At 49.7% G+C, this 13,172-nt stretch overlaps 2 protein-coding genes across 2 annotated transcripts; one reads left to right on the top strand and one right to left on the bottom strand.

The window, feature by feature from the left end:
* The first annotated feature begins 558 nt into the window (after positions 1–558).
* On the top strand, positions 559–2,749 carry LOC134340894 (probable G-protein coupled receptor 139). Its single transcript, XM_063038469.1, has 2 exons — positions 559–776; positions 1,842–2,749. The coding sequence occupies exons 1-2, from the start codon at positions 701–703 to the stop codon at positions 2,747–2,749; spliced, it is 984 nt and encodes a 327-aa protein (XP_062894539.1). The 5' UTR covers positions 559–700.
* An 8,303-nt stretch (positions 2,750–11,052) lies between these two features.
* On the bottom strand, positions 11,053–12,518 carry LOC134340942 (gastrula zinc finger protein XlCGF57.1-like). The gene has a single exon (XM_063038541.1). The coding sequence runs from the start codon at positions 12,493–12,495 to the stop codon at positions 11,557–11,559; it is 939 nt and encodes a 312-aa protein (XP_062894611.1). The 5' UTR covers positions 12,496–12,518; the 3' UTR covers positions 11,053–11,556.
* Positions 12,519–13,172: the final 654 nt, after the last annotated feature.

Consider the following 13,172-nt stretch of genomic DNA (forward strand, 5'->3'; position numbering starts at 1 on the left):
GACACATAACGGAAGTTTCATCTACCTTTCCAGGTCTTCGCCATGTTCTTTGACATATGTGGGGAGATATGATTAAGACATTCTCACCCCACCACCACTGGACTGTTGAGTTTTATGGCCATGCGGTAGGGTCAGGGGTTGTTTCGGGACGAGGCCCCAAATGTTCTGACTGTGACTAAGTCACTGAAGTAGTTGGAATGTTTCATGGATCGGAAAGTGTTTATTCATGTCGCCACACACAGACAGCTTACAAAGGACCCTCTAGGTCGTGTCCACAAAAACACCAACTACAGCAAGTGTTTATACCATTGATGAAAATGGTAACAGTAGGCGATTCAATGCAATTTTACAGACTTTATTTCAATATTCTGTATTTGATAAATGATTTCCCTGAAGTGGAAGCAAATGTTATTGAAAAGACACCTCGAATGTACTGATACCGTTACTGGGACAAACTAACTCACACGGCTGATCTAAAAATTAATTCACTAAATTAATCACAACCTGTCACCGCGGGGATGGCACCTGTCTAATGTAACAGGTTTCTCAATAATTTAAGCAGTTTTATTATAAAATATGTTGAAATCTGTCCCTGTGGAGTCGCTAGATAGTATTTATAAACCCGAGGCATGTGGTGATTCAACATTTCATTCCAATAGACCGCCTGTAGCACAGGGGGACAAATTGCTGCACAGGGGAAATGTCGGCAATGTTGAAACGGTACTACAGTGTGCAGAAAATATTGTACCTGTTCATTGCCGTCACTGGAGTTCCTGGTGAGTGAGCAGAGCAGTTTATGTTTGGTATTTCCGTGTATTAACCGGTGTGAACCTGTTTATGATCAATCGGCAAGCTTCCAACTTGATGATCTTTGCATAGATATCCGTCAAAGATATTTATCCTGTCAATTCAACATCCTGATTATTTCATATTTAATGACAAGATGAACGAATCCCCGGTCTCTCCTCTAACTCAGGGGATCGACCTGAACTTTGTTTTTGCCTTTAATATTATCTTGTCCAGATTTGTCCCAGTACCGGGGCGGGCAGCTCTCCTGGACGGTGTAACTGGGAGGCTTTTAATGGGACCTTGTCCAGAGTTGTCCCACAGCTGGGGAACGGAGGGTCCCCGTGAAGGGGTGACTGGGATGGGTTTACATTGTGAAGTTCACTTGTACTGAGTTATTATTCAGACAGAACCCCTGGTCCAGTGTTTCACGTTTCCCGGTGGAGTCTGGCACAGATCTCCTGAACCAGTGCCCATGCATCTGCTGCCGCGTGTTATCGAATTGAACTGTGCTGGAGAATTAATCCATTAACGAAGCCATTCAGTCTCTGGTTACCAAGTTGTTCCTGATTTCCTCCTGAGACCCGTCGTAAATTGAGCGCTGTATCGACCTGAAGACAGGTCTCGCCCCGAAACGAGAGTTTTTTTTTTGGGTCCCGCCAGTATTTCGCGTGCGTTGCTCCCCTCTGTGTCCCTTCTCGGTCCAATCAGACGCTGAGCTTCGGGAGGCCTGGTCAGTCACGGTTAAATCAGTGAAACCGGCTCCGTCAGTGACTGGAATCGGGATCAGCACCGATCGTTGTTGTTCATACAGCTTACTTTTTATCGTCGACGATTGTCCACACATCGTCGTATCTTCATACTGAAAAAGGCAGGCTAGAGACAGTGTGACCCGTGTCCGATGTTAGATTAGCAGCCGTTCACAGACTCTGACACGCTTGATCTTTAGCTGAAGTCCGATCCCACTTTAATTCCTGGAGAATGTGTTCAGTAATGCTAGTGTCGGTTCTCCCCCACCCCCACGCCTCTCTCTCTCTCTCTCTCTCTCTCTCCAGTGAATTTAGTGGCGATTGTGATCCTGTCCCGGGGAAAGTGCGGCCTCTCTACCTGCACCACTCGCTACCTGGTGGCCATGGCAGCGGCCGATCTACTGACCATTGTCACCGAGGTCATTTTGTCTCGAATCAATTGGTATTACTTCCCGTGGAATTTCCTGGACATAACCCCTGTCTGCAGTGTTATCGATGTACTGACGTACACAGCCACAGACTGCTCTGTCTGGTTCACGGTCACTTTCACCTTTGATCGGTTTGTCGCCATTTGCTGTCAGAAGCTGAAAACAAAATATTGCACCGGGAAAACTGCGGCTGTGGTTCTGACAACAACCGGCGTACTGTTCTGTCTGAAAAACATTCCCCGATACTTCACGTTTGAACACAGCGTGATCATCGACAATGTACCATGGTTTTGTAGAACCATAAACAATTATTTCACTGACCCTGGATGGATGGGATATGACTGGCTCGATACAGTTTTAACTCCGTTCCTCCCTTTCGCTGGGATCCTGCTGCTCAACGCTCTGACAGTCAGACACATTTTAGTGGCCAGTCGGGTCCGTAAGGGGCTGAAGGGTCAGAGCAAGGGGGAGAACCGCAGTGACCCGGAGATGGAGAGCAGGAGGAGGTCTGTGGTTTTACTCTTCACCCTCTCCGGCAGCTTCATCCTCCTGTGGATGGCATACGTTTTAAATGTCATATATTATCAGCTCTCAGGAAAAGGATCTGATTTCAGTGATTCCGAATGGATCTTTCACTATGTCGGAGTTTTGCTGAGGAATTTCAGCTGCTGCACGAATACATTTATTTACACGGTGACTCAGTCGAAATTCAGGGAGCAGCTGATCGGCGCGGTGAAATACCCGGTCACCTCGGTGCTTCAGTTCATGAATAAAGCCGCGTCCTGAGCACTAGCCAGTGCGGGCCGCTGTGTGTTGAGCCCGGGCTCCGGTTCCTCTCATTCACCGCCTGATGGCCACGGTGTTATTTCCGGGCGGGTTTTCCCCGCTACCGGCAGCTCCGGGACATTCGGGTAGTCTGTGTGGTGGAGGGAGGGGGCGTGGACGTGAGGGAGTAAAACACCGTCATGGCGACTCATAAACTCGGTGTCCCGCCATATGCCAATCAATGTAGTGCTCCAGAATGCCGCCCAGCATTTGGTCTGTGGATATGTCTATCTATTCCCTTTCCTGCTCAGTACCTCACAGTCTGACGTCCCCAGACAACTGTAGGGCTGGTGTGATACTGGGTGGCTAATCCACTGCCAGTTCTCTAGTCTCCAACTTTCACATGAATAACGGGCTAACGTGAAAATATAGGGCGGGGTATGGATAAACACTGTTTTTTTTTTAATTGTTGAAAAGCCGCCCCATCTTAATGACCGCCTCTGCTACTGGGAATGACTGACGCCAGTAGCTGAAAGCAGATTGTAGCTGGGAGATTAGTATCCAAGGATACATATAGTATGGAATAAACAGGCTGGAAGGCAGAGGTGGTGGCGTAGCTCTGTTTGTTAAAAAAAACAAACAAACAAACAAACAAAATAAAATCATTAGAAAGAGGTGATATAGGGGCGGAAGGTGTTGACTCATTGTGGAAAGAGCTGAGGAACTACAAGGTGAAAAGACCCTTTACAGACCATGCAACCGCAGTAAGGATGTGACCTACAAATTACAACGGGAAATAGTGAATGTTTACCGAAAGGGAAATGGTAGAATGGTCATGGGGGATTTAAATGTGCATGTAGATGGGAAAAATCAGTTTAATCCTGGATTCCAGGTCGGGGAATTTCCAGAGTGCCTTCGCGATCGCTTTTCAAGGCAGCTGACGTTTGAACCCACTGGAGGATCTGCTCTCCTGCACTGGGTGTGGGGCAATGAAGCGAAACTGACTGGAAACTTGAAAGCAAAACCACCTTTAGGGGCAAATGAGCAGAATGTTTCTGAGTTCACCCTGAGGTTTGAGAAGGAGAAGCGAAAATCAGATGTGCTGGTATTACAGCAGAGTGACGGTAATCACAGAGACAATTACAATTGGTCAGAATTAATCGGAAAAGAACACTGGCAGGGACAACGGCAGAGCAGCAAAGGCTGGAATTTCCGGAAGCAATTCTGAAGGCTCGGGATAAATACATCACAAAAGAAGAATAATTTTGCAGGAATGTCAATGCCTAAGAGAGGCGATATAATTGAGTAAAAAAATTGTGGGAAGTTAGACAATTTGGAAGCTTATGAAAACCAAAAGAAGTCAACTAAAAAGTCATTAAGAACGTAAAGATGGAATACGAATTTAAGCTAGACAGTCATATAAAAGAGGACACCAAAAGTTTCTTCAGCTACTTAACGTGTTAAAGGGAGGAGACGGTGAATTTCCGGCCGTGGGTAAACGAGAATTAGTAATGGGGGCAAACGGAATGGCGGACAGAATCAGTATTTTAGGAGTGTGGGGAAAAATTGGCAGATGGTGCACAGTGTCAGGAAGTGCATAGAAGAAGAAATGAAAGGGTTAACTATTTTATAAATGGAAGGAAAATGTATTGTAACACGCGCTTCTTCCAGGATTAATCAGGGGGTGATAATCCCCCAGCCCTGCCAAACTTAATAAATCTTGTTTGGGTGGATGCTGCGTGATGTGTCCCCTGTTATAAATCAGTATCCCGAAATAACAAACAGTACATAATATGCGGTTAATCGATTAAGCTTTGTAACTATTACTTTGACTACATGGTCAGTAGAGAAAAAATATATTAAATAAAAAATAAGGCACCAATCTCATTGAACAGTCATGTGCACACGAAGTTGGAGCTCACGCAGTTCAGTTGTTCTTCTTCCTCCATCGATCTCCTCCTTTGGGCCCCCGCTCGGAGACGACCCCTTCCGGCGATCTACCACATTTCTCCGTTCTCGTCTTCTCTCTTCATCTCTCTCTCTCCTTCTCGAAAAAGCCCGCAAAAGCAACTACTTCCAGAATCACAAGACAGGGCAACAAAATCCTGATTTGCTAACATGCATCAACAGTCTGGTTATCTCCGCCCATAACCAAAACATTGCTGCTACAGAGAAACCATTCCTTCAGCAGTGAACATTGCAAAAAGAAACATTACATAGCAGTGAACCCTTACAGCGCGTTACACTCCACCCCCCACCAAATTTAGTCATGTCCTCATGACGTTGAGATAGTTCGCCAACCCCTCCTACAAACACAAAGTCCAATTCAGATGCAAAGTCAGTGAGATAGCTCGCCACAACAGCAGAGGTCACGCACTGTTCCCCAGGCGCTACATAGGTCAACCTATCCGGTGGTTTACTAATTCTCTGAAACATCCGTACCTCCTCACCTAAATCTTCAGACTCAGACGCTGCTGGTGATACTTCGTGTCTGCTTGCCGAGTCCTCCCCCGATCCATCACTAATGCCCCCACCCCCGCAACCCGGAGCCCTCTGCCCCGTGTCCAGGCCCCGCTTTCTCTCCTTCAATGACCTGCTGTAAACCAGGCTGCCCACAACTCACCCACCCCCTCCACCTCACCTGACTCAGTGGGAAAAGGGCCAGGGCTTTCTTCCTCAATCAATGGGGAGTTAGCGAAAGGCAGCATGTACCTCACATCCAGATCATCATCCTCCGATTCAGCTTCCCTCTCATGTGCGCGGCCCGGCCCAGCCTTTCCCGCTGTGGGCCATGCAGTCGCCCTGCGTTTTCGCAGAGTCCTCTTACTAGGTGTAGGCTCCAAGTCGGGCTCTGTGTCTACCTGCACCTCTTGTCCCAGGGGCAGCAGGTGGTTCCGATGGAGAATCTTGACAGGCCCCTTCCCCTCCTCTGGTCTCACCCGGAAAACCGGTAGGTTTGGCATCTGACTCTCCACCACATAGGGTGTGGCCGCCCAGCGGTCAGCTAACTTGTACTTTCCTGGTAGCCCCAAATTCCTTTTGAGGACTCGGTCTCCCGGCAGGAGTTGGGAGAACCTCACTTTCTGATCATACCTCCTCTTATTTCCTCGATTCTGCTTGGCGGCCGCGACCCCAGCCAATTCATAAGCGCTTTTGAGCTCACTCCTCATATCACACAAATACTTCAGATAAGGCTTCGGTGGTAAGTCACCCTCATCAGTACCAAAACAAGGGTCAATGGGCAAACTCGCCTCGCGCTCAAACAACAGATAATATGGCGAGTACCCAGTAGCTTCATTTCGTGTACAGTTGTAACAGTGAACCAGATCTAAATATGTTGACTCCACCAGCTCTCCCTGATCTCCATGGTCCCGAGTACGTCTAGCAAGGTCTTATTAAACCCCTCAGGCTGGGGATCGCCCTGCGCGTGATAGGGCGCGTCCTCGATTTCTCAACTCCAAGCATGCCCAGTAACTCATAGATGAGTCTGCTCTCGAAGTCCCGTCCCTGGTCACTATGTATCCGCCTGGGAAGGCCATAATGAACGAAATACTTCTCCCATAACACTTTTGCCACCGTAGTCGCCCTCTGGTCCTTGGTAGGAAAAGCCTGAGCATATCTGGTGTAGTGGTCAGTGATGACTAAGACATTCGCCGTGTTGCTGGCATCGGGTTCTATGGACAGGAGATCCACACACACCAGGTCCAGGGGCCCTGCACTCTGTAAGTGGGACAAAGGAGCTGCCCGCGTAGGCAGTGTCTTCCGGCGTATGCAACGAATGCACGACTTGCAGTATTCTTCAACCTCCGACTTCATTCGAGGACAGTAAAACCGGTCGCTGAGCAATCCATAGGTCTTCTTCACCCCCAAATGTTCAGACTCATCATGAAGTGACTTCAAAGCAATCCTCCGATACTTCTCGGGCAGAACCAGCTGGCAACGCCGGGGTCGGACCGGTCATGACGTGACCCGGTATAAGATCTGGCTCTTCAACTCCAATCGAGGCCACTCTTTCAGTAATGGAGGCACCGAAGTGTGTTTCCTCTTCTCTGTCCGAGCGATGTCTCAATTTTCTACCGCAGACCAACTAGTGCCAATGCCCGGGTCATCCCGCTGAGCAGCTGCCACTTCCCCAGAACTCAATTCCGGCAGCAGTCAGGTTACAGTAAACCTGGGCTATGGCGTCATCGGAAGCCCTCCATTGATCCACTGCTCGATCCTGCCGCTCCTTTTCCTCTGCCTTCACGGTGATGGCAAACTGTCACATGGCCATCACCCCAGGGGCGGGAACGCTCTCCCACTCCTCGACCCTGTCCAGTCCCTCATGCACCTGTCGGGACAAAGCACCCATTGATCCGCTGCTCGATCCTGCCGCTCCTTTTCCTCTGCCTTCACGGTGATGGCAAACTGTCACATGGCCGTCACCCCAGGGGCGGGAACCTCTCCCACTCCTCGACCCTGTCCAGTCCCTCATGCACCTGTCGGGACAAAGCATCCGCATCAATGTTCGGCTCCCCAGCCGGTACTTCAGGCTGAAATCATCCACCTCGGTCCAAAAGTCTCTGACGGGTTTAGATATTCTCCACCCTCCTGTCCTTTCTCCCCCTCCCTTTCTTTCCCAGGGGAGGGTAACCACACAGAAGCTGATTCAAGGGGTGACTCACTTTGGCGTGGCCCGTCAAGAATCTCCGATAATAACCACAGAACCCCAGGAACGAGCGCAGGGCGCTCACAGTCTGGGGCTTGGCCAGGTGGTCACCGCTTCTATCTTAGCCGGGTCTGCAGCTACTCCATTTGTGAGATTATGTGTCCGACTTAGATAACAGACAGGGAAAGTTTTAACCCTGCAGCTTTCAGGCAGCCGAGCACCTTCAGTAGCCTCGCTTCATATTCTTCCAAGGTGGATCCAAATACTGTGAGGTCATCCAAATACATGAACACCTCAGGCAAGTTCATATACCCAACCGTCTTCTCCATGATCCGCTGGAAGTTCGTAGGGGCTCCCGATATGCCCTGGGGCATCCTTTCAAACTGCAAGAATCCCAAGGGACATATAAGTGTCGTCTTCTATTTGTCGGCCTCACTCATGGGGATCTGGTACTATCCACTCCTCAAATCCAGCACATTAAACCACTTCGCACCACTCAGACAGGCCAGCGCGTCTTCGAGCCTCGGGACGGCATACTGGTCAGGGACGGTGCGCCTGTTCAGAGTCTTATAGTCCACACACATGTGTACCTTCCCATTCTTCTTCCGGGCCACTACTATTGGGGACGCATAGGGGCTTTGGGACTCAGTGATGATCCCAGCCTCCTTCAACTTACACAAATGCTGCCGCATGTCTTCCACGTCTGCAGGGGCTAGTCGCCGTGATCTCTCTCTAAACGGGGTGTCCTCGGTCACCCGGGTAGTGTGACGAGTGCTCTTGGAACAACCAACATCAAACTCGCCAATGGAAAATACACCTTCCAATCTCAACATCTCCTCTGCCAGCCTCCTTTTCCAACCCGACGGCACCGGGGAGTCCCCGAAGTTGAATGACTCAGCGGTCAACTTTCCCCGCTTTTCCAATAGTTTTCCCCGGAGTGCCTCACGGGGGCGCTAAACATTACCGTCACCGGGAACAAATGCGCCAGGGGCATCCCCCGCTTGAAGGTGACCTCCCTCTTCGTAGTGTTCCTGACGATCACTGCCATCCTGCCCGCCTGTACAACCGAGGGCTTCTGCAATTCGGGCCTCACCAGCACCCCAGCCGGAAATCCCAACACCCCCTTGTGGTTCTCCAGAGCGTCCACTAAGAGGGGTTCGCCCTCAGGCCCTCCAGGAAATATGGTGGGTCTCCATCACACTCGCTACCTCCCCGGGCCGTATCACCATTGGCTTCGACTGGGTGAACCACACGGTCCCTCGTTTAAATTTGGTATCCAGCCCAATGCTGCCACGCACTTCCTCAAAATCACCTTGAAACACTGGGTGCACGGACAGGGTCCCCAAAGATCTCTCCCTCGCCTTCTCCTTACAGGCCCCCATGAGCCTCCTCACCAGAGGGATGTTGGTCCCCACCAGAATTGAAACGCAGCTCTTCTCAACTGGGAAACCAGCACCACTGTATCAAGACCCTCAGACACTCCCACATCGGCCTCCGAGAACTCCAGTTTCACTGACAAATAACCGTCGTATGGATAATCACCAGCACTGAGACCCCAAATCTCCAGTGCACTGAATGATGTCAAGGGTAAATGCTTCAGATACCGGTTGTAAAACGAATGGTACAGTAACGTGACCTGCGACCCGTGTCGAGTATGGCTTTAGCGAAGGTACCCTCTATCAATAGCGACACACTGGAGTGTGGTCCCACTAAGCCTTCAGGAATAGGGTCTTTTGCTTTCGGGAATTCCTTGGTACATTGCTGGGAACGTGTTCCCCCAGAGATACCAGGCCATTCCCTCACTGGGTCCCCTCTAGGTTTTCCCAACGACTCTCCCCGCGAGGTACCCGGGGGCTCATTCCCCTTCTGGCGTGACACCTGCTGCCAGCAGCCCTCCGCATTGTTCATCCCCTTGCGGGATCTGCACCCCACCATCAGCTCCATCATATGGTGGGGTGGGGGTCACACCCGCTGATAACAACCGACGTATCTCCGTTCTCAACTCTGCCAGAATCTCTTCTACTGCTCCGCGGGGTAGGCTATCTGTGGTCACTTCACCGCAGGGGACACTACCGAGGACTATACCCTGCTGACTGAGTCCTCCCACGCTCCCGCCGCGTTCTCCTCTTCCCGTAACTCTCTGATCAGCTCAACAAAAGATGGAGGGGGCGCGTCTTGCGAGACTGTCAGAGACCCCACACAATCAGATCATGGGACAGGGCACCCCTGGCTATCTGGTCCATTCTTAACTGATCCACCTCAGTACCCTGAATGACTTCTCTGCGCCGTAAGCAATTTAGCTGCCTCTGTAGCCGCAAAATAAAGGCAGCGAGCTTCTCCCCCTTCTCCTGATGCATGTTTTGAAACCCCACCAGGAGCTCCACTGGGCTTCCAGTCGGATCAAAATCATTGCCCAGTGCTTGTTGATAATTGACAGCTGTCGCTACGGGATAATGTAACCTGACAGCTCTCTCGTCAACGGCCCGCCCATTCAAACTTTCAACCAATCACTGTCGCTTTTCATCATCCGAGCACTGCCACTCATCTAACAACTGAGAGCTCCGTTCCGCCCACGTCTCATACTCCTCCTCTCCTTTAGGTGTGAGTGTTATTCCAGAGAATAGGTGGAGCCTGCCATAGCTGGGACTTGGAATCTGAATTTTCCATTTATTCGCCAGAGAAGTAAGGGCGGATACAACCTCAGAATTCTCACTCTTCACCAGGGGACGTGGACTAATTAGACCTTCCAACTCCGACCACTCTTTCCCCTCACTCCTCAGAAATGATAGAACCCTGTTTTTGAAATCTCCGCCGCCAGCTACCTCCGCGCTGGTCTGCATGAAGACAAAAGCTGTATCCGCCATTTTACCATGGCTCCGCTCACAATCGCAACTTCAACAGAACTTAACAGTGGAATTAACAATTCATCCGGAGCACAAATATCTGCCCCACGGGTTCATTTCTCAGGGTAATTACACAGCATCCAACAGAATCAATCCCGAACGTAGCCCCCACAATTGTAATTCTCGCTTTGCCTAGCGGCTTAATCTAGGGGGTGATAACCCCCTGCCCGGCCAAACTGAAGAAATCTCGTTTGGGTGGATACTGCTCGATGTGTGACCTGTTACAAATCAGTGCCCAGAAATAACAAACAGAACACACTTTGCGATTAAACAATTAAGCTTTATAACTCTTACTTTGACTGTATGGTTAGTAGAGAAACAAAATTGAAAAAAGGGCCCAATCTTATTAAACAGTCTGTGCGCAAAATTGGAGCTCACTGATAGGCCGATCGGTCCCCATCGGCCTCCTCCGATCGTCACTGCCCTTTGGACCCTCGCTCCGAGTCCACCCTGTCCGGCAGTCCAGCAAATCTCTCCATTCGCGTCTTCTCTCTCCATCTCTGTCTCTGGCAAAATCCACTGCTCCCAGATTCACGAGACAGAGCAACAAAATCCTGATTGGCTGACATGCATCCCACAGTCCTGTTATCGCCAGCCATAACACGAACATTGCTGCTACAGAGAAACCGTTACTTCAGCAGTGAACATTACAAAGAAGCCATTACATTAGCAGTGAAACCTTACAGCGCGTTACACATACGAGAAGCATCTGGCTTCTCTTGGGCTGTATTCCCTGGAGTTCAGGGGAATGGGGGGGAGGGTCGGGAGGGGAATCTCATTGAAACATTCTGAATTTTAAAAGCTCTGAACAGATTAGATATGCGAAAGTTATTTCCCATGGTAGGTGAGTCTAGGACAAGAGAGCACAACTTCAGGATCGAAGGACAACCATTTCGAAAAGAGATGAGGAGAACTTACTTTAGTCAGCGGGTGGTAAATTTGTGGAATTTGTTGCCACATGCAATTGTGGAGGCCAAGTCATTGGGTGCATTTAAGACAGAGAGAGATAGGTTCTTGATTAGCCAGGGGATCAAAGGGTATGGGGAGAAGGCAGGGGAGTGGGGATGACTGGAGAATTGGATCAGCCCATGACTAAATGGCGGAGCAGCCTCGAAAGGCCGAATGGCCGACTTCTGATCCTATATCTTACAGTCTTAATTGAGTTGACTGAGTGAATCCATTCCCACATTCAGAACAGGAGAATGGCATCCCCCCATGTGAATTCGCTGATGTATTTTAAACTCAGATGACGGAGTGAATTCCTTCCCACAATCTGATCAGGTGAACGGTTTCTCCCCAGTGTGAATTTGGTAGTGGCTCACAAGTTTGGATGACTGAGTGAATCCCTTCCCACATTCAGAGCAGCTGAAAGGTTTCTCCCCAGTGTGAACTCGCTGATGCACCTTCAGTCGAGATGACCAAGCGAATCCCTTCCCACATTCAGAGCAGGTGAATGGCCATTCCCCAGTGTGAAGTCGCTGATGTTCCTTCAGTTGAGCGGAATGGGTGAATCTCTTCCCACATTCTGAGCAGATGAATGGTTTCTCCCCAGTGTGATCTAACTGGTGTGTCAGTAGTCGAGAACGGCGAGTGAATCCTTTCCCACAGTCTGAGCAGGTGAATGGCCTCTCCACAGTGTGAACAAACTGATGATCTTTCAGCTGAGCTGCATCGGTGAATCCCTTCCCACATTCTGAGCAGAGGAATGGTTTCACCCCAGAGTGGATTTGCTGGTGTCTCAAGAGCTGAGATGACCGAGCAAATACCTTTCCACATTCAGAGCAAGTGAACGGCTTCTCCCCAGTGTGAACTCGCTGATGCTCCTTCAGTACAGATGACCGAGCAAATACCTTTCCACATTTAGAGCAGGTGAATGGCCTCTCCCCAGTGTGAACTCGCTGGTGTGTCAGTAGGTCAGATGACTGAAGGAATCTCTTCCCACAGTCTGAACAAGTGAATGGTCTCTCCCCAGTGTGAACTAACTGATGTTGTAGCAGGTGATTTGACTGAATGAATCCTCTCCCACAGTCTGAGCAGGTGAATGGCTTCTCCCCAGTGTGAACTCGCTGGTGGGTCTGTAGGTTGGACAATTGAGCGAATCCCTTCCCACAGTCTGAGCAGGTGAATGGCTTCTCCCCAGTGTGAACTCGCTGGTGTCTCTGTAGTTTGGAGGAGTGAGTGAAGCCCTTCCCACAGTCTGAGCAGGTGAACGGCATCTTTTCAGTGTGAACTCGCTGGTGTTCATTCAGTTGAGATGACTGACTGAACCCTTTCCCACATTCAGAGCAGGTGAATGGCTTCTCCCCAGTGTGAACTCACTGGTGTCACTGTGTTGTGGTTGAGTGTGTGAATGTCTTCCCACCGTCCGAGCAGGTCAATTTCCTCTCACTGGTGAATTTTCTGATATACCTTTAGCATCAATAACAGAATGGCTTCCCACAGTCAGAACAGGTGGAGCATCTCACTATGGTGTGAACTTGCTGATGTATCTTCATTACTGGATGACTGAGCGGTTCCCCTCCCTCACACAGAGTGGGTGAATGGCCTCTCCCCACTGTGAACTCACTGGCGTGTCTGCGGGTAGCCTGTGAGTGAATCTCTTCCCACACTGAGAGAAGGAGAATGATATCTCACTATGATCAATTCTCTGGCAATTCAGAAAGTCAGACGTTTGAATGCCTTGTACAATCAGTGCAGTTGAGAACTGATCTCCAGTGAACAAATCCTGGTGTGTTCTCAGCTCCTGGTTCCAGTGAATTACACAGAGTTAAAACAGAAAACTTTATTTCAGAGACAGAATACATTTACCAGCTGGGATGAGATACTTCTTCATCTCCAAGGATCGACAACAGATGTGTTGGCGTTGCAAAGAAAATATTTGGTTACTCCTTAA

Source organism: Mobula hypostoma, chromosome X2 (genome assembly GCF_963921235.1).
Source record: "Mobula hypostoma chromosome X2, sMobHyp1.1, whole genome shotgun sequence".
Classification (NCBI taxonomy): Eukaryota; Metazoa; Chordata; class Chondrichthyes; order Myliobatiformes; family Myliobatidae; genus Mobula; species Mobula hypostoma.